This window comes from Poecilia reticulata, chromosome 2, assembly GCF_904066995.2.
Source record: "Poecilia reticulata chromosome 2, P_reticulata-male-v2, whole genome shotgun sequence".
NCBI classification, from domain to species: domain Eukaryota; kingdom Metazoa; phylum Chordata; class Actinopteri; order Cyprinodontiformes; family Poeciliidae; genus Poecilia; species Poecilia reticulata.
In genome coordinates, this window is record NC_088831.1 from 6,209,214 (window position 1) to 6,230,127 (window position 20,914).

At 41.2% G+C, this 20,914-nt stretch overlaps 1 protein-coding gene and 1 long non-coding RNA gene across 5 annotated transcripts in view; one reads left to right on the forward strand and one right to left on the reverse strand.

Annotated features, from left to right (window-relative positions):
• LOC103474773 (neuronal membrane glycoprotein M6-b-like) overlaps window positions 1–20,914 on the reverse strand; it is a 41,366-nt gene that overhangs the window by 5,675 nt on the left and 14,777 nt on the right. The window contains exons 1-4 of one of the 4 annotated variants that reach the window (XM_008425993.3): window positions 19,099–19,451; window positions 1,516–1,702; window positions 970–1,129; window positions 452–620 (exon numbers count right to left, since the gene is read on the reverse strand). In XM_008425993.3, coding sequence (XP_008424215.1) covers window positions 452–620; window positions 970–1,129; window positions 1,516–1,702; window positions 19,099–19,168 — 586 coding nt within the window. In that variant the 5' untranslated portion in view covers window positions 19,169–19,451. Of the gene's footprint in view, window positions 1–451; window positions 621–969; window positions 1,130–1,515; window positions 1,703–2,489; window positions 2,743–3,266; window positions 3,353–19,098; window positions 19,452–20,914 lie in introns of those variants that run through there. The other 3 variants (XM_081616044.1, XM_081616038.1, XM_008426001.3) reach the window with 3 other exon arrangements.
• The window catches only part of LOC103474765 (uncharacterized), a 45,307-nt gene continuing 30,002 nt past the window's right edge, over window positions 5,610–20,914 (forward strand). Inside the window, exon 1 of the long non-coding RNA XR_014091073.1 lies at window positions 5,610–5,694. This is a non-coding gene — a long non-coding RNA (uncharacterized LOC103474765). The remainder of the gene's footprint in view (window positions 5,695–20,914) is intronic.

The following is a 20,914-nucleotide window of genomic DNA, read 5'->3' on the forward strand; positions in this document are numbered from 1 at the left end:
TTGGCAAGGTTCTGAGAGCCGAGGTTTAGGAGGTTAAAGCTACAAAGGCAGGATATTCAGACTTAAATGGAAGCATTGTGCCTTTGTTTTTATTTCAAAAGCATGCTTTCGTAACCCCACTACCCCTCGGGTTTGGCTCCAGCCCACTTGATACTACGTAACTGTAATGAAAATCTGTCATCTTTAATTAGATCAAAAGGGCAAACCTCAGCTGGAGCAATAATATTGTCTTAACCCCTTTATTTCATCCTGAAAGTCAGTTTTTACCTTTGAAATCTTGACAAAGACATGCAAATAAGCAACAAAAAACTCCGTCAGGATGCAATCGAGGCATAAAAAGACTCTTGAATTCGCAGCTCTGCCCTCCTCCAAATGCCACCCTGGGGTGACCACCCATAACAACCAACCCTCCCAGAGAACTAGAGTGCGAATGAAAGCCTCAGCGACTCACCGTACTGCCTGACGTCCACACAGATGGAGTCAGGATACGTGATGTTGGAGTCTGGAGATCTCATGGCGGCGCAGGTGTTCCACATGTTAAAGAAGAGGAAAACCGGGATCGCCGTGAAGCAGAAGATGGCGATAAACACCAGAGCGAAGATGTAGGTCAGGAACATGAACTGAACCGAGGGAAGGAAGAGGAGGCAGAAGATGGGATATTATTATTACGTTGTGATGCACTGAAGAATTAGGCTCATGATATTTACTTAAAGTCCTCATCATCCAACCACTCATGCATCACATTTTGCTTCCATGCTAATGTAACTGGACATCTGCAGTAATTAACTTAATCAGACAAGGAAGGACAAACTGTGCCAAAGAAACCCTGAAGGCTGAAGCGTGAATCAAGAATTTAGCATAAGAGTGTACAATTAGAAACATCTCCACATCTTTGTGCCACCATAGTGAATTTGTATTCTTAAGAACAAAATGGAAGCAGCTTTGTCTCATGTTTTGGCTTTAACATACGAAGGCAGTGATGCAGCGTCCGCAGATGGTCGTCTTAAAGTCGCTCTGCAGCTCCTTCTTGATGGTGCTGGTGGTGTAGAAGCCCTCGCCCAGCAGGAGGATGGCGTAGACGAAGAAAAAGGAGGCAATGCCGTAGATGACGTACTGAAAGATCTGGATCCTGGACGCGGGAAACAAACGATAGTGTCAAGTTTATTTCTGCTTAGCACAAGTTTTAAGGCTTTGCTGATTGATATTATTATTGGTTATGCAGGTCTGGATGTTGGGGTACATGAAACATCATTTTTCAAAGCGGATTGTCTAAACAGAAAGTGAATGCCACAAGGATGATGGACTTGTGTAAATCAGACAATAACAGGAAATTGTCAGTGGATCAGATGGATGAACTGAGAATATTTATGACAAAGATCATCTATGCAGCAAATGGGGATGATCTCCATGGAAGGACAACGAAAAAAAAATTCTGCTCCAGGATTATGGATCGGATTCTTTGTGTTAAAAGAAGGAAAAACCCAAAGCTGAGGGAAGAGGATGCATAAGACTCACACAGCGGCGAGGGTGGCATGGTCACTGGTGATCCTGGAGAAGTGGTTCTCCAGCATGGTCAGGGTGCCGGTCAGCGCCACGTGGCCGCAGCCGCAAAACAGGGCCACGCCTGAGAAGCAGAGCATGGTGGCCACCAGCGAGGCGTAGGGCACCCCGCCCAGACACTTGATGCAGCACTCGAAGCATCCTGCAGAGGGAAACGAAGAGCGAGGTTGTTTCCACTTTTCCTCTTGCATTTAGCCAGGAGAAAGCTCACAGCTAAGAAAGCATTAAAGAGGATCTGAGAACAAAGAATTTAGGTCAGATATGAAAAAAGGCAGATGGGGGGGGGGGGAAGAAGAAGCTCTGCTGCAGCCATGTTTTTATAAGAAAGAACAAAGAGAGCAGGCTGACATCCCATAGTGACTTGCTTAGTTCTGCTGACGACATTCGCTGCAAAACTCAATGGTCTTTTTTATCCTCTGCATCAGGCATGTTGAGAATCTTTCACAGTGAGTTGGAGCGCTGAATTTTGCACCACCTACTAAAACTCTCTGTGTAACATTTTTTTTCTTTTCTCTTCAAGAATGCCTCATAATCTGAGCTAGAGTGATCAAATGCATGAACCACGCTCTGGTTTTAAGGTAAAAACCAGAGCGTGGATGTTATTTATTTATTTTTTCTTCTTTTTTTTAGATTGAAGTAAATGTGTGAATTTTGCCAGAACTTCCCAGAGGTTGATGAAAAATGAAAAAAAACAAAAACCTGTCTCTTCTGTTTTGCGATGCTGAATAAGTAAATTTGTTTTCAGCTTCCTGCGTGAGGTCTACAGGTGCTGCAGATGCATCCTGCTCTACAATCCCACCCCCTCCAAAAAAAAAAAAGCTGGAACAAAAGACACCGAATACAAGAGCTGCATGTTATATAACACGATAAAAATAACTCATGTGGCAAAAGCAGGAAGTTACTCTGGGAGTAAAAAAGACAAAATGAACCGTCTTGTGTGAATGCGTTGCTGTTTCCATGACAGCCTGCTCCAGTTGGCACCACTAGCTGATGTTCACAAGTCGGCACGGGTTTTGGTGGGGAGTAAACCCACCGCGGGTCCTCTATGCGGCACTCCACGCACATTGTGATCTTTTCTGACATGCTCCCCCAACCGCCAGCGAATAACGCACTCGGTGGCAGTCGTGTTCCTTCGTGATGTCTACTCTACGCGACAGCTCGTCTCGTGAAAACATTGTGGCAATGCGCATGCGCACATCGATGTCACGTTTCTAACAAATCCGTCATAACTGTAGAAGTTTCATTTTGTGTGTTTTATTTCTCAGACGTTTACGGTAAATAAAATAATAATAATAATAATAATAAGAAGAAGAAAAATGTAGTTATTTCCACGCAGTGTCCAGAAAGAGGTGTTATTCTGCTTTTTGCCTAACAGCTTCGGTCAGCATCCAGCGTTATTCATGTGTTTTTTTTAGGACATACTCCGTACAGTTTTCTAATGAAGTATTAAAATATTAAAAAGGTAAGTTAGCTATAGGTACAAAATATCCCGCGGGAGACCAAATTTGTAGTCAAACAGTATTTGTAGTCATAGTGACGCTAAACGGGAATGTCTTGTTTACAGTATGGTAACGATATTGGAAACAGCAAAAGTAATTTATGTCAATATGTTCGATTAACATAGCAGCTTAATTAAATAAAATTTACCGTAAACTTCTGAGAAATAAAACACACAAAATGAAACTTATAAAGCAGTGGTTCTTAACCTGGGTTCGACCGAACCCCAGGGGTTCGGTGAGTCGGTCTCATGGGTTCAGCGGAGCCTCTGCCGCGGAGGTGATGACGCCCCGCTTTGCCATCACTTGCTGCAGAGGATCACGTTACATTGCTTAGCCAATCAGAGCTGCGGAGGAGCCCTGATTGAAGGAGCTCCACTCAGCAGGGATTTGAACTTGTGTCTTTATTTACTTCAGCAAAACTCACAGTTTTTACCAAGTTCTGTAGCTTTCGGTGTACTTCTAAATCTGCTCCTTAGTCGCATCTTTTCGGGGTTGCTACTGCCTCTAGTGGCGTGGGGGTGGTAACACAACTAATATAATTACATTACTAAATCAGAATACCGCAAAGTCTTTATTATTTATTATTAATTTTTCATTCTCTTAAGAATGTAGAGCTAATTAAATGATCTAAACAAGACTTTAAAGTGGTTCCAGTTTATCTCAGTGGAAAACCTGTTGAAACTGTGACAAATTTTAAATTTTAGCCGCTGAAGGCTTTTATCAGCGTGGACCTTCATCGGTTCACTTTGACACCTGATGACAGAAGCGTGGAGAAAAAAACAACAAGGTTAGCTTTCAGCATCAAATGCAACAGAAATCCTCAGAGAAAGTCTGGATTTAAATGTTGAGGCGCAGTAGAGTTTACGGCCTGCAGGCGGTTGCTATTGATGGGTTTAAAAGAGCCAATTGATTTAAGCATCCCTAAGGGAAGCAATAGCAATCTATAACAACACTATACAAACTAAATGGAGACCCCCCCCCCCCCCCCAGTTATTATCACCCCTGCTAAAGACGGTAATTTGAATTAATGTATTAAATAGGGAATAAAATCTAATATTACTGATACTACAAATATTGAAAATTTGAATTTTTTTTTACATTAGTTGCTGATCTAAGACTTCCTGTTGCTCCAGGGGGAAAATATTACGTCGATAATATTTAAATAATATGGTCAATTTACTACTTTTTTGTCTTTTCTAAAACCAAAAGTTGTGCCGGCTTCAACAGCGTAAGCGTAGCTTACATCAAACAGTTTTGATTATTTTTTTCCACATCCAGATAAGAAGTCTGGTCAAAGTTGATTCAAGAAGTTTGGGTCATCATAAAAGCTCATCCTTAAATCTGAAGAAGCATCATCTTCCTCCTGCCTTACGTAACCCAGCGGAGGCCCGTTACGTAACAGACCCAAATCCTATTAATGTTAATAAAGGAAGCGCGCTGGTGTAGGAGTCCAGCTGATGAGGTTGGACGGCTGGACCGAGAAGTGGGCCGTGGCCTCTCTGGCTCTCCGGTCAGCACAGTGACGGGTCCTCAATTCTGCTCTGAAGCATCACCCCTCAGAGTAAAATTTGAGTGTTTTATTTAGAAACGAGACGAAAACAAAAGGAAATCATTCCTTTCGAATGCAAATGAAAAATTTCCACCTTTATCTTCTGTCGTGGATGCGAGTAATCTGGCAGGATGGGAGCCTTTTTGGGACAAATCCCTCGCCTTCGTGGGAGCTATTTAAGGGCTTTATTGTTTCTGTTTTTAGCTCCGTCTTCTCTCCCCTGGTTCCACGCTGCTTCATGGATGAATTCACAGGTTCCTCTTGAACGACGGAGCCGACTCTCCCTTCTATCGGGTTCCCCCCTCTCCCCCCCCGGCTACCACTGCCAGCCTCGGTTTAAAAGTGCGCTAATGGGAAGCAGACCGGCCGGAGTGGTCAGCTCCAGCCGGCCCTAATGGAAATCAATGGGCTATTCATTAGAGCAGAATTTAGGTGACACACCGAGGCTGGCCTATCTGCCTCGTTTTATACCTCGCTGACTCTGTCTTCTCTCTACTATCTCCTTTTCTTTGAAATATGGCTGCTTGTCGCCGTCGTGCTCTATTAAGCCAGCTGGAGTTAATCACAAAGGCACTATGTTACGCTCCTGTTATGTTATGGCGTCGTAGATCATTTTAAATAACTTTCCTCACCGAAGGATTTCACCTTTCTGTTCACGTTAGGAGGCAGAGCAGCCCACAATTTGACAGCCGATAAGCGAAATTATGGAGTATCGGGACAGTTTTCCCGCTTAAATGCCGACCTCAATTTGTGGCTGACAGCTAAGCGAAAGGGTGCTAGCTTTCATCGCCTTTGCATGGGAAGCTCCGAAACAAAATAAGAAAGAAAACCATGAAAGAAGAGGGAACGTGTAGAATGACTAGGAACAAGTGAGGAGAAGGAGGTGAGAGGGGGAAAAGGCAGAGCGAGAGAAGGATGGGCAAAGCGTTTTCTTGGCCCCGGGGCCGGCGAACGACAGTTGCCATAGCAACGTGTTACCCACGACCCACTTCAGTCCCTCGCAGACGCCTCACTCCGCCTTCACACGCGAGCACAACCCAAAGATTGGCGTCAAGCGGCAGCTGAAGCTGAAGCTGCGGAGTGGCGGTCGGTTCGTCTATTCATGTTTTCTGATCTAATTCAAATCGAAATTATGTGAATGGAGAAAACATCAAACTTAAAAATGTCAGCTTACGTCTCAGACTCAATCCTTTAGGTATCCTAGTTACATTTTACACCTTTAGTTTTCATTTGAATGCCATTTTGGCTGTGTTGAATGAAAAAAGAATGTACTTGCCAGAGGATTATTATTATTATTTTTAACATTTGTAGACCTTAGGTTAGCCTAAAGTGGCTAAGCTACCCACTAGAAAAGTAATAAAAATAAAAAATTTTTAGTCCACATTTATGTAGCGTAAACTGATGTGTTGCTTTATTACAATAAATAGATTTCTAGCACTACTTGTCAATATTTATTATCTATTATAATGTTACAAAAAAGAAAAAGGGAAGGTGCTGAAATGTCTTAGACTTGTAAATAATCACCTCCTTTCCATTATAAATTCTTAGTTGCTTCTTTTTTATACATATTCAGCTGAATGAATGTTTACAGTAAATATTTTTAGCAATATGTTTGCACATAATATGTTTTTATAGTTCCTTTCTGATCATGTGGGGTCAACTTGTTCTTGGGTCAAATATTTGGAACCATATTGCTTTTCTTGTTGTTGTTGCCAGATCCTTGTTTTTTAATTTGGTTTGGTTCATAATTACAAAACCTGTCACCAGAGTCAGCCTGCTTTCAGATTCCTGAGCCTGAATGCGAGTCTTCTTTCCAACTAACTAATCATTTATGATAATAAATTCATAATTTTTCAATTTTTCATTGTAAATAGATCATAAAAGCTTGAATTCCTGCTTCCTTTTCTAAATAATAGACAGCTCTCTTTCCTGATTCTTCATCTTCATCCTTGTTTTTTCCCCACGTTCCCATTTTTCCGCCTTTATATTTAAATCTGTGCCTTCCTATTAGACTGGTGAGCGCACTCAGGCGCTGTGACTGAATAAATAATGCCTCGCAGGCCGGAGATGCACTCGCAAACAGAACCTGTCACCGATTGCTGACATCTTTTGTGATTATGCTTCGCATTCTGTCAATCACCCAACACCCACGGTATGAAATAATCCCTCAAATGCATGTCGCCTTACAAACTTCATTGTCAGAGGAATTGAATTTGGAGCATTTGTTAGAAAAAAAGGATTCCAAGTAAGTAGATGCACAGGAAAAAAAAAGAAAAGAAGAAAAACTGGGTAAATAGTGTTATCAAGGCACGGTGTCTGGATAATATTGGCTGAATAATGTGCTTTTTTTCTAGCTACACAGATTTCATTGTTGTAATGCCTGCAAATCCTAAATACAGGATAAACTCAAACGATGAGGCGATTATTTCCGCTGTCATGACTCTTCCTACTATATCGTTCCAGTTAACATTGCAGTTCTTTGCTTTTATTTTTTAAATATAAAACATTAAAGTTCAACTTAAATTTATGTAGAAAGGAGGGATAATGAATGAGGAGAAAAATGACATACATTTAGAAAAATGTGCAAACATTTTAAAAATTTTCCTAGACCTAGAAAATACTGGAAACAAATCTCCAAGGTTTAGGGACGGCAGAGGAATCCCGTTTAAATATCTTCCTCCAATCCAGATTCGCAACGCGATTATCTCCAACTGTTAGTGCGTCCAGTACATCTGCCAGAAATAACAGCCTTAATAAAGCTTTCTGAATATTTCAGTGACCGATCTGGTCCCCCCCCCTCAGAACCCCCTGCGGCTCCATTCAGATCTCAAAAACGCTGTATTCATTACGGCAATATCCTCAGAGTGCATCATGGGTAGATCCCCGCGAGGGAAGAGGAGGACCTCGGAGTGGAAAACAGAGAACAAAAGGTGTGGGATAAATGGCTGCGTCACATCGAGATGAAAACAAGGTCCCATCTGCTTCACGGAGGCCGACTGCAGACACAACACAAAATCATTGACATGAGCTCCGGAGATTTGACTTCAGGTCAGGGATAAACGTCAGTCTCAGACTTAATGACCATCACATAGGAAGGAGCAAAAGAAAAAAATTAAGATAAATATACCAGAAATATTTATTTTTTTATTTTTTTTTACAAATGTTCACATCTGAACAGTTGTGTACATTTTGAGAGGCACTTTAGATGATAATATAAGATGCTATAAATGTTTCTTACATTTACGTTATTGCTTTCTCTCACACAGTATGACGTCATCTCTGCTTCTAATATAAATAACTATTGAGAACTAATGACAGGAAGACCAGAAAGAAAATCGGTAATCAGCCACAAATGTCCCATTTGTTGATTTTTCAGAATTTCTCTTTAACCCTGAAGGGTTCAGTTGATAATTAGTTTCTTTTAATGCAGTATTTTGGACAAACTGTGTGCATTTTAACTAGATGGAGTCCTATATTTCATATTTTAAGTCATAGATATGAAGAAAATAAACAAGATTACAGACCTTCCACATAAATTCTGTAAGTACTTAAAAAAAATTATGAAAATGTCACAAACCTTTCAAAATGGTTTTCCAAACACATAATGTTGGGAATGTTTTCAATAATGGTGGCTGAGGCTTAAGAGGATATAGCCATCACTGTTCTCAAAATGTTGTTGCTTTTTGTTTTTTTTTTTTTCTATTTTGTGGCAACACAAAACTGACCCTAATCTGCTGTTTGTGAGAAACCTGCTGCTGTTTATGCAGCGTTATGCAGGTCACAGGGTCAACATGTGGCCAGGCGTAACCGAGATTGATGGCCGGAATGTGCCTTTAAATCCCGTTCACAGATCTCTGCGTGGGGATCAATACACTTATGCCCCAGATTAGAGAAATATTTCTTGCTAATGCTGCTTTACATCCAAATTAACACACATTTGTGTGTTTTTAATAGACTGAAAAACCCACTAAATCAAGCAATTACCATCCTGCCTAGATCACAGAGTCCCTTTTTTCAGTTAAATGAGCCAATTAATTGAACTGAAAACTGTGTGTGACACTAATATTGTTAAAAACAACTCCTTACCAGTGGCAAAAACTAGATAAAATATCAGAAATATTAGGAAACAAGCACCTGGCTTGAAAACCATTTGCTTATAAAACCCTGCAGTACAATCCCAAGTACAAAGCAAAGAGCAGAGGCAACACTTTTAGTCCCACCAAAATGTAAAATGGCCCCTCTGGCTACAAGTGCTGTGCCTTAGTGGTTACACAACCAGCTTGGCTAATGTCACTTTTTCTCCAAGAAGTCAAAGAAGTCATCTCTTTCTTCCACCCCTCCTCCCAGTTCTGCCGATGAGATTATGGAGATTCGGTTTCCAGCTGCAGATGAGCACTTTGTATGTGAGAGTGTATGTGTGTTAAGTGTGTGGCCCAAACCACAATGTGAGTGTGCGCACAAAGTCTGTTGTTTGGTAGCACAAAGCCGCTCCCTGCGGAGGCTTCCTTATGATTACAGAAACACAGCAGTGCTCCAAAATCTAGAAATAAAAATGTAGAAAATGCTTCAGGAGATAGTGATTTCTATTGTGTATTGGCAATATGTATATTTCCAATGCATAGTCCTGCAACGTCTCCACATTGATTTAAGTATATACTTGTAAACAAAGTGACATTCAAGATTACATAAGTCGTCTAATGGAGTTTAGACCGGTTGGCACACAAACAGACTTGGTGATTTTCATCGATTAGCTCATAGTCCTTTACTTTAGGTTATGGAGGTAAAAATTTAAGACATAAACTCAATCATCCTTCTTCACAGCGACTCTCCAACTTATTCTGGAGGATCCTAAGGCCTTTATTGGCAATCTTAGTCTTTTTCTTAGCAGGGCTGCCAGGAAGCAACCCGATCAAACCGTTTTGCAGCTGACCAATCACCTCCCTGGGATGATTGATCTTTTGAAGGCTGAGTCTAGCCAGTCTATAGAGAAAGCTTGTTTGAGTTACTTGTGTCCAGAGTCTCGTTCTTTTAGTCATAATCCAGAATGTACACAGTTGGGAGCATCAACAGATTTGCTTTCTAGCTCAGCTCTTTCGTCACAATAGATTGTGATAGCAGTGGCTAAATTACTGCAGACCAGGCGACCCAATCTGTTTATCCATCTCCCATTCAATGACCAAGGCACTACAGCATATTTCAACACCAGTCAGTAGGCCTTGTTGTCTCCACATTGCTGAATGGTCTCAGATTGGCTCACCTGAAGCCTGTTTTTCTGTTTTTATATTCTACTTTGGCTAAGACGGCAAAATGGGACAAAACCAAACAAAGAAATACAGCACCGCAATATTCAGAGCACACTACACATCCTACACAGTGACTCATCAACGTCCATTTCAGCCAGTGATGTCAAGTGTTAATCAGCATCAGGCATTTTATGGGCTCTGGGTGAGAGCAGCAGATTGGGCATCAGTAGGTGATGGAAGATGGCCAGATGAGGCCGGCATTAGTCAGGAACAAGACCTGCTGGGCCAACCTGCCACTTGCTGCTATTCATATACCAATGGCAGACTCCACTGCAGCGTAATCTCGCACACGTTAGAGATGTCAGTCTTATGGCAGGCGAGAAGTGTTAGATTCCTGTAGTCTGACCGCAGTGGTTGCATGTCAGACTCCTGAAATGTGTTTGGTTTACAGGCCGAATGGGCGAGATTGGTTTGATATAAGGCTGCAGCTGTTTGCCAGTCTGCCTGGATCAGATGTGAAAAGTCTGTTTTTACCCGTTGGTTTCAGTGTTGGACACCATTCCTTGTGATTAGCTTAATTTTCCATTACAGGTTTTATATATATATTTTAATTATTATATAAAAAAGAGAAATATTGAACTGGGCTGCAGGGTTCTGCACTGGTTTGCACTGCTGCCTAGCAGCAAGACGGTCCTTGTTTCCAAATCAAGGCTCTTTCTCCGTCCATCCATCCATTCCTCCAAAACCAGTTCTATCTATTCATCCATTCATTCATCCATATTTTCCATGTAAAGCCTGACAACAGTGGAAATATTGCCATGAATTTATCGTAAATGTTAATTTATATACAGCATTTTGAGTAAAAAGACTAAAAATGGAGCAAGAACTCTAAAAATGTCAAGAGTTTGACATTAAAACCATGTGAACAGAAGCAGTTCAGATGGCGAACTGTTCTAAACATGTAAAAGTTTAGATTCTTTTATATGTTCTTTATTCATTTTAAACCTTTCACCAAAGAGCATTCAACTTTATTCGGCTCAAGTACAAAACACTGCATTGTTTCACCCTCGCTACTTCTGTCAAACGTAATTGGGACCCAGATTGATGGAAAGGGCAGTAGGTAAGAGACAGTGGCTAGAAGTAGTTGTTCTGTACTGCATTTGAGATAAATACGGTCAATCATGACACCTGAGATGAATCCAAAGACGGTTCAGATAGAAGTGAGATCTGCTATTGTTGCTGCAAATCCTTTTCTCTGCTCACGCGAATAGAAAAATGATGGTGCTGAGAGGACAGGAAGAGCTAAATACAAACACAGCGGCGTACCGCACGGCTCTCCACACATGTTTGTGCAAAAATAAGCCTGTTTTTGTTTTGTTTTTTCTTTTCGGTGCAAGCGAAGCACTCCCAGAGACATTCCCCTCAACCACTCCTGGTCACTGACACGTAAACAAATGTAAGCGCACATACCGACGGTAAACCTACACAAACACACGCGTGTCCAGATGGAGGCTGACAGCATGCTCTGGGCAAATGGCTTCAAAACGAGGAACACATGAGCCTCTCTCTGTGTGACGGCTTTCACATGCTTCCACAGCCTCACACACCTCCGGGGCGAGGGGGGGAGAGACCGGAGAGATGGGTGAGGGTGATGATGGCAGGACTGGGTAGGAGCAATGCGAGAAACAAAGGAGGGATGGAAAAATTAGGCCTGCAACTAATTAATCTTTCATTTATTCTGACGATTAGTCGTTTCATCAGATAAAAAAAACTGGCTAATTCTGCAGATTTTTCATTTCTGCCTCTTATATACAATAATAAGCATACACTAAAAGATGCAAACAAATAATTAAATTCCTTTTTTAAATTGAAAGATAAAATCTTTTTTGCCTAAAATAACAGCATTCCTTTAGAGAACGCTTGGTTATTTCTAGCAAAGGATGCAGCTAAAGAAATATTTTTAACATCAACATGTGAAAAGCTTTCTGCTTGACTTGGGCATCAATACAATGTAGCGCTGATTGACTAATAATTAGAAAGCAGAAGGTGCTTAAAAATATGTATTTTTTTAACGTAATTTGATCCAGGTGGAGCTAAAATTGTCACTTGAGTACTTGGTAGAAACTATTTATAAACAAAGATTTGTTTAAGTCTGAAATGCAAAATTAATACTTTTCTTAGATGTTTTTGACTTGTCTACTCATCTAAGAATGTTGCTCTTTCTACGAATGGCCTTTTTTTTGAGTCTGCATACTCCAGTTGACAATTAATCGATTATTTAAATTATCGATTTATCACGATTAATCCAATTAATCATTTCAGCCATAATAAGAATATCAAATCACAACCAGATTGTTAGAGAACTCAACTCAACAAAAACATTTGTTTTCATCCTCCATTTGCGAGGAAAATGTGTTTTGCGTTTGCAGCGATTTCACTGATTGCAAAGGGAAATTCAGTTTTCTAAATATCATCAACAAAATTTCAGCTTGTGTAAGTGAATCATTTCTACAGTAAGGTTGGGAAAACCGGGGAAGGAAACCCGGCATTGCCCAAATGTCAGCAGCCACCAGGGAGAGAGGGACGGCTCCTCTCTATGTTCATCAAACGGGAGCTGGCCTTTAGATTCTGGCCCTCAGCCGACGCCCAGCTGGACACTCACTGACCCTCTTTTTTTTTTTGTCTGATAATGCTGATATGTATATCAAAAAAACTCATTTCAGAGGTGACAAACCTCCACACTGAAATCTTTGAAAGGTTTTATCCCACTCTCTAGTGTTCATACTGATTATTTCATCTCTGAGGCAGATGAAGTTTACACTCAGATTCACAAAACGAACCTCCAAGAATGACTTTTTGCTAATTTCTCTGGTGTAGGTTAAACTCACTTCATTGAAAAATGTCATATACATCCTGTCCCTTTTTAGAGGATTCACTCCATGTTTATTTTATACTGCAAATTAGATTCAAAACCCTTAAAAATATGCTTTTGCTAGGTTTCCACTGGTTTTCCATTTCTATGGGATAAAAAACGAATAATGAGATGCCGGACTACTACAGTCAGCTGTAAAAACTTATTTAAAACAGTAGTTTTCTTCCGATTTTATAGGTAATGTTACTATCACTAACATTTTATGTTTAAATTATTTTAGCAGCAGTTGAAAGCTGTCCCGTTTGATGCCGTATCATTGTATTTTTATATTGTCAGAATCTCATCGCGAACTCAACAAATTCTTTTATCAAAACCGTTTGTAAAATCAGCAATAACCGAGATTAATAGAAGTCACCTGAAACTACTGTTATTCTGCTGAGCAGACGGAGCTGCAAGAATGAAAACAGCTGAAGCCGACATCGAGTCGGTACGCCACATGTGACATAAAAACAAAAACGGATGCCGATATAGTTTTGCGCGTGGGGTTCAAAAATAGCCTGAATTTCCTAAAAATACTTGCAGAAACGGCCTGGAAACGAGAAACATCTGCAGTCCAAACATGTTTCACTTAAAGGCTTCCAGGCCCAGCTCCTCTCCGTCTGCCAGCACTGCACCTAAAAACATCTTACAGGAATAAAGCTCTTCAAAGCTGTCGCTGAATGTCCCTGACATTATTAAAGATAACAAATAAACCCGCAGCTCTGATTTTAAGCATAACCCCAGTAGCGCATTCTGCTGCTCCAAACAGAAAATGCAACAAAACATGCACCCTTCCAGACGGTGATGCAATGTGTTACGGTTCTGATCCGAGCATCATAACGAAGGGACGGTGGCGTTATGTAAGAGCAGGCTCTAACAGGCTGCTCAGTTACTGCAAATTTAAGCACCCTGCTTCAGGAAATCGTGTTTAAAGCGAAGTAAAATCATGACGGTGTGTGAGTTGTCCAATCAAATAGTGTCAGACTAATTGAAGCAGGTAATTATGAGAGCTGATGATGCCTCATTATCACACAGTACCTCTGTGTGCCAGCATATTATACATTACAGCATGAAAACAGGCACAACAATCAATCTACACCCACTGACACCGTTCCTCTGTACCGACCATAATCCATAAAGTTTTTACTAATCTATAACAGCATTTTTATTATTCTGTGTTCATCGTAGAATCATTGAGTTTCGACCGAGACAATTTATAAAGCTGTGAGCTGCACTGACAGGAAGCTACAACGCAGATGCTAACTTTAGCATAGCCATAGCGACTTTTTGCACCAGAAAGCCTTCATCATGACATTAGTTTGACTTGATATAATATTTTATCCCACAAACTGCATGAAACTGTGAGATCATGCAGTATTCATGATCCTGCTGCCGTGGTGATTATCTATTTATTTAGTCACCTCTTGAGACTTGCTTTTCTTCAAGTGGGTGGATTATTTTTTGCTAGTTTAGAACACTGTAAGCTTTTTGAAAATGACTGCTTGTTTATTAATTTATGGTCAGCTTGAATCTCTAGACGGTTAAGCTGACGGTATTTCTTTTTGTCCCTTTTTAGATTCCTGACTGTAGACAATGATTGGACGACTACTGTCAGATGTACCATTTCTTGTTTCCAGTTGGAACTGAACTCTGTGAAGTTAGCAATTAGGTTTGAGAAATATTTTTTTTAAGTGTGATGTGGGCAAACATTCTTTTGTGACGCCACTGGGCAGTTTCTGTGAAGTAAAGACACAGGACCAGAGTCAAGAATCAAAACACAAACATGGCCACCTTTTAAGATTTAGATGGATACAGAATTTGGTTTACTGTACATTTTTAGAAGTTAAAGTTGCAAACTTGGTTATTTTTCAGTCTTGTTACTAGTTCAATTCTGTGATCCAAAGAGAGGAAATCATCCAAAAGAGCTAAACAGATATTGATGCCAAATCGAACAGATGTTGTGCTCCATCTGCTGAGAAAAGAAAAGGTACATGCAGGACTATGTCCAGACACCCGGTCCGGCTTGTTCAACAGTCTCCTATTTCCTCTCCAAACATTACCTTTAAGATGAATATTTATCCATCCAAATCCTAATTCAGAGCAAGAAAGAGACAGTAGATGTGTGCAAAACTTCTATTCTGCTAATGTCAGGAAAGATAACACAATTTCACAATTCTGTTGTGTTTCCGTTAAATATGAAATGCAATTAAAATCACATCTGAGTAAGTTTGTTAGCACAGTTAATCATCATAAAACATGCCACACCATCATCCTCCTTCTACTCTTCCTGTCGTCTTCTTTGCAGTTTCCGCCCGTAGTAACATCTGGTTGTCAGTCACGTGACTCTGTGGTGCGAAAAAAGTGTTTCCATTGCAGTTTTGCGGAATACATGGATTTCGATACGGCTGAAAAACCACCTCGGCCTAGCGACTGGATCAAGCTTCGCGTTTCACTTTGACACAAAATATTGTGGTTTTCTTTTTGATATTGTGAGAGCTCAATATATATTTACTTGCATGAATCTTGCTTAATTTCTCATGAATATCGAGACGCACCACTCCGTCTGTGGGCCTTGCAGAATATATACCCAGCAGCTCCTCATTATGCATCTGGAAGTAGACGCTGCTCTCTGGCACTTGCCGGCACAAGCTCCTTAAGTAACAGCTCTCGCCTTCTTGACCCCCGCTGCAAATCTCCAGCTTCTTAACGAATGCTGCAAGCTTGGTCGCAGTCCAGATGTCAAATGACTGCACCGACAACATGCAACCTTCGAAAATTTCTCACGGTCTTTTTCTCATTTTTGCATTTGGACACACCTGGGGGCACAGCAGAAGCCAAACTGGGTGAAATAAACTCCCTGCTTCCATGGAAAAACTGTGATTAAGGAATTGAAAGGCCTAATAGCTAGCTATAAATACCATTGTCCTCCTGCTCTGCTATCTTCAGGGGCTTTTCAATAGGCTCACCTACACTGTCAAATGAAGTTGCATGATTACAGGCTGTTATTGGACGGTAGTCGGTGCACTGGTGCATTGCCTCAGGAGAGGATGATGTAAAGTCTCACTGCTGAGGGACACCCAACTCGCCTGCACCTTACATCACAGACAAGACTGTGACCCATCAGTATAACTGGGCCAAGAGCCAAACCCTGCAGCATGAACCTCACATATTTTCACAGGAGATCTTAATATTGACCACCGATATCAGCAGACGTTAGCGACCACAGTCCTCTACGAATACCTGAAATCTGTGAATGCTTGAGAACTGCTCTAGAAATGCTTATTTCTACCTATTTTACAGTTCAAACACCAAATATACCTTGAAATGAATTAATGCGAACAGTGGAAACCGTCCGCATAAGATAATATTTACAGTTTTTCTTACTGCTTTTCATTAGCCAATCGTCACCAAGGAGAATATATGGCGAACCTGGATTGGCTGCTTTTCAAACACCAGCCAATAATGTCAGGTAACATTGTGTCTTGGTGTGTTTCAAAGCTGCATTTTCTTTAGAGTATTAAAGATATGCTCTGCACAAAATCAGTACTATCTAGACTGAGAATTTAAACATTAAGTCACTGCCTGACTGACAGTTAATAATAATAACACATCAAATTCATACAGCAGTTTTAACACTCGAGACACTTTACAAGAGAAAATAAAAAGAATATATATTAACATAATTTATTTGTCGTTACCTTAACTTCTGGCCACACTGGCAACGGATATTTAGTGAAAATTAAGTTTTTTTGTTGCATTTACACATCTTGTCCTCATAAACTGAGTTTTTTTTTGTGAGAGAAACAAAATTATATATTTTTAAATTGCTTTGTAAAATATAGATTTTTAAAAACTCAATACGCAGTGCATCCATGTGGACTGGCTAGTCGGAGAGAATTAAAAACAGTAGCACAGATGGTCACTTTTTATGCTAGAAGCCATGTATGTTGGACTTTTTTCACCTGTTGACCATGTTGTTGCCACCTGCTGGTGTGGAATAGTACAACACTTTTTTTGATTGGAACACTCGTCAAAGAATATCTATTTAAGAAACAAGAAGTATAAAGTACATGGCAGCACAGCGCCATATGTTGCAAATATAATCGTAATATTGGTTTGTTCAACATTTATACGTCACACAGCGTATTTTGAAAGAAATGATTGTTCTTTGTTATATTTTAAAGCAAAGGATGCCCATGTCTGATACAGGTGATGTTGGCCAACATGCTACTAGTCTGAGGTTCATATCTTCATTGCCATATCGAGATTATTGTCAAAAATGCAGCCCTGCCCAACCAATTTTTCCACGTATCTCACAAGCCAGAACGGACATGTGGGAACTAAGACACACCCAAGCACACCATGTTCCAGTTGCTAGTTGGAAAACCAGTTTTCATTGCACTTGCTGACCACAGTGATACTCTTCAATGTATTCAACCACTAAAGGAAAATGTTCATCAAGTAAGGTGAAGAGAACTAGCATAAGTGCTATCAAATAGAGATTCTAATGTGTTTCTTAAGTAAGCAGCCATGTTGGATTGGTGAGAAACATCCAGCTTTCCACCTGTGAATTTTGACTTTTGAAGGCGTTCCGGCTAAAAATCTGCTTTTGGTTAGCTGAAGGTTTTATCCTCCGGTCCACAAAATTCCAGTAGAGGTGATGACAAATCTTGTAGTTCCTGGAGCCATTTGCCACATGAAGTTTTGAATCTACCATAACCTATACAAACGAAGTGTAGATACCTCCGATGGATAATATCCATCAGCAGAAGTGCTTTGTTATTATAGATTGATCAGAAGTCAAAATCAGACCAATTCTACAGTCAGCTGGTCCAAATAGGGATTAAAAACGGAAAGAAATTTAAATTAAAAAAATTATGTTGAAATTGTGCATTTACGAGACTGATTATATGAAAATAACTTTCTAAAAAGATAAATACACCAATATGTGACAGAAATGAGGGTATAAATTGATGGAAGAGATGTTTTGTTTTACTTAAAACTGTAATCAAGTGGAGTAAAAAATTAAGATAATTCACTTATTTGTGCAGGGTGTGAACAAAACCTTAGTAAACTGAGAATAATGGAAGGAAATTGGGTTAAATCACCACCTACAGGCCTGGCATGGTTACTGCAACAATTTTTTTCTCTCTGTGGGCATTCATGTTTTTATGGTGATGGTTTTAGAAAGAAAAAAAAACATTTGTTTGTCTCTGACCAGCAATCTCCAAGCATGAAATGTGACTTTAGCTCACCAAAACAAACTCCAGCCCCCAGGTCTGCATCCTCTTAAATCCGGCCCTGGCTGGGCACTCATACATTTTAAGACTTATTTTAACCACAGTAAGAGTTTTTTTTGTTTGTTTTTTAACTATAAAGCCACAATCGGCTTCCAAACAAATCAGTCACATCCACTCTGCGTGGCCTTGAATCCGCCAACGCACAAAGACACGCCTACACACCGCACCGTTTAACAGGAGCAACAGTTTGGGTGTGATTTTCAATTTTAATGCAATTTATGAAAAAAACAAAGAACAAAACAAGATCATATTTGGATTTTTTTGTGCACACGTGCAATGACCTCTTTCATGAATATGAAACATTAACTGTGCGGATCAGGGGCTTCGTTAACATGCATGTCTATGGGGGCTTGCAAATGATCGACACTGCGCCAAGAGCGCCGCTGCTCCTTTTATTTTTCCAGCGACTGCAACTGATCCTTGCTGTCGCGCAAAAAAAAAAAGAGAAAAGAAAAGAAAGAAAGAAAAAAAAAACATCTTCTGTTGCAGCGTGCCGCATCAATCACGCCGCTGACAGATCAGCCCCAGAGCCCCCCGCCGATAATCATGGAAGCGGCTGCAGGAGGCGGGAGGATCCACCTGGAGGAGAACAATGCCGCCGCGCACGGAGCGCAGCGCGGCGCCGCCTCTGCCTTTATCAGCCGCTCATTAGGCACAAAATAAGCTCATGATGGTGCAGCAGCGCAAAAGCAAATTGGCATTAACTCACGCTCCGTAAACCCCCCCGCTCGACCATTCTAAATACCTTCCTCTGCCCACCACCAACCCATCAACCCACCCTCCACCTCTCGCTCCTCGGTCCGCCTCAGAATCGCGCAACAAACGTGAAAAATAACCTGCAAACACCGCGAGGATTATCTGCTATCTCTACCCGCCAGCACTGGCACTTAAATGCCCCGAAATGATAACAAACCCGGGCGCTATTGTGTCGCCATAGCAAGTAGGTTAAACCGCTCAGGGCTGGCGCAGACGCAAAGAAAAAAAAAAAAAAAAAAAACGGAGGTGAGGGAGAAAAGGCGCAGATGACAGCGCGTACCTTTGCTCTCCTGCCCCTCGTCCTGGGTCTCCTCGGCGTTGGACTCCATGGCCGGCTTTGTTCCATCCATTATTTCACGCGGAATGTGGCCTCCTGGTGCTCGCGCTCAAACCTTCACGGCGTTAACAGTGGAGCCCGTCCTGGTGACTTGATTCTCCCTCACACACTCCCCCTCTCTTTCTCTCCTCCCTGTTTCAGCTTAGTGCTCTCTCACTCTCCCTCTCTCTATCTCTCATGCACACACACTCTCTCTCTCTTTCTCTTTATCTATGTATATTAACAATCCAGCTTCAGAATGCAAAGGCGATGACAGACAGGATTTATTTCACCCATGCAGATTAGTTCCTCCAGCCAAAAGATGATTGCAGATTAGCCTCCAAATGCACCTTGATGATTGTGCTTCATTTCCACTTAAAAAAATAAATAATAATAATAATAATAATTAAAAAAAAACTGCTTTCCATCAGCAGCTGCACGCCCCCCTGCAGCTGATTGCTCTTATTATTTCATCCTCATTCAACATGGAAGGACAGGATGTTCAGGGTATGCAAATATGCAAACTCACGGGTAACCAGGCATGAATACTCTGGACTGCACAGAGCCACACATGCAGAAGAAGGCGCTCGCCGCCCCCTCTCCATCTGGTGAGAAACTGAGAGTACAGCAGGAAGGGATGCAATGTGCAGGGGAAGAAAAAAAAAAGAGGAGTGCAAAGACTGGCGACGGCTGAGTTTGTGTAAGTTCAACTCTCTGAAAGTTGCTTTTCTTCAGCTCCCATTGTGCAAACCGCTGCCACTTAAGTTGATTTCAGCTTGGATTGGATTATTCCATGACCAATCGGAGCTCCTGAGCCGGTGAAACGGCCATGTGCCCTGCTTCACGTAAGAGAGGGTTCCTTTGTTTGTCTCCGAGGTTTGCCCGTCGATTGGCCCGCGACGCAATCCAATAAAAACCCAAAGCAAGGTGAGGGAACGCGGCCTTGAAGTGGTCAAAAGTGGGTGTGGCGTGTTTACAGAATGAAATAAAGGATTAAAGGGAAAGGGAGATGGTGTGTGTACGTGTGTGTGGGTCAGTTTCCATCTTCCATCACTCACCCTGTTTTCTAATACAAACATATCCTCAAACAATGGCACACCATCTGTCCTGAATCCTCTTAAATGAGGTTTTAATGCAGGCTCACGTGGTTCTTTTTCAGACAAAGCTCAGCCCACCGATGAGTCCAGGAAATCCCCCCCACCACCACCTTTCTCTCTCCTACACACACAAGCACACACACACACCAAACTGCAGACAGTGGTGGTCACACCGGCCCCCCCCACAAACCCTAACCCCTCTCCCCAAGACACTTTCACCCGGGAAAACATCAGACGCATGAATAGTTAACGTGACATATATGACATTTAGCGGCTCCGTTTACCCCCGGGGGCAGAAATCAACACCCACTCTGCTCCATATGTCTGTGAATAGGGGGGAGCGTCTCCTTTTGCATCGGCTTTTCGACTTCAAAGTTGTAGGGAAATACAATACACCGAATAACGACCAGCTCTCAACCAACCACGAAATAAGGGGAGGAAAATGCTAACCAGCACTGATAAGTACAATGTAGCGCTCCAGCTACTTACATTAGCTTTGTCTCGTTTTTAACGTGAGATTTTTCTGCTGTCCTTTTAAAATCAAGCCTTAAAGCAAGCAGGTCAAGTTAAAGATATAAACATAGAGGTTAAACTTTATACTTTTTGTAAATGCTGGTGAGAAATCTGCCCCTCCTTGTTTCACTTTTGTTTTGTCCTTCAGCGTTTGTAGCTGAACTGTTGAT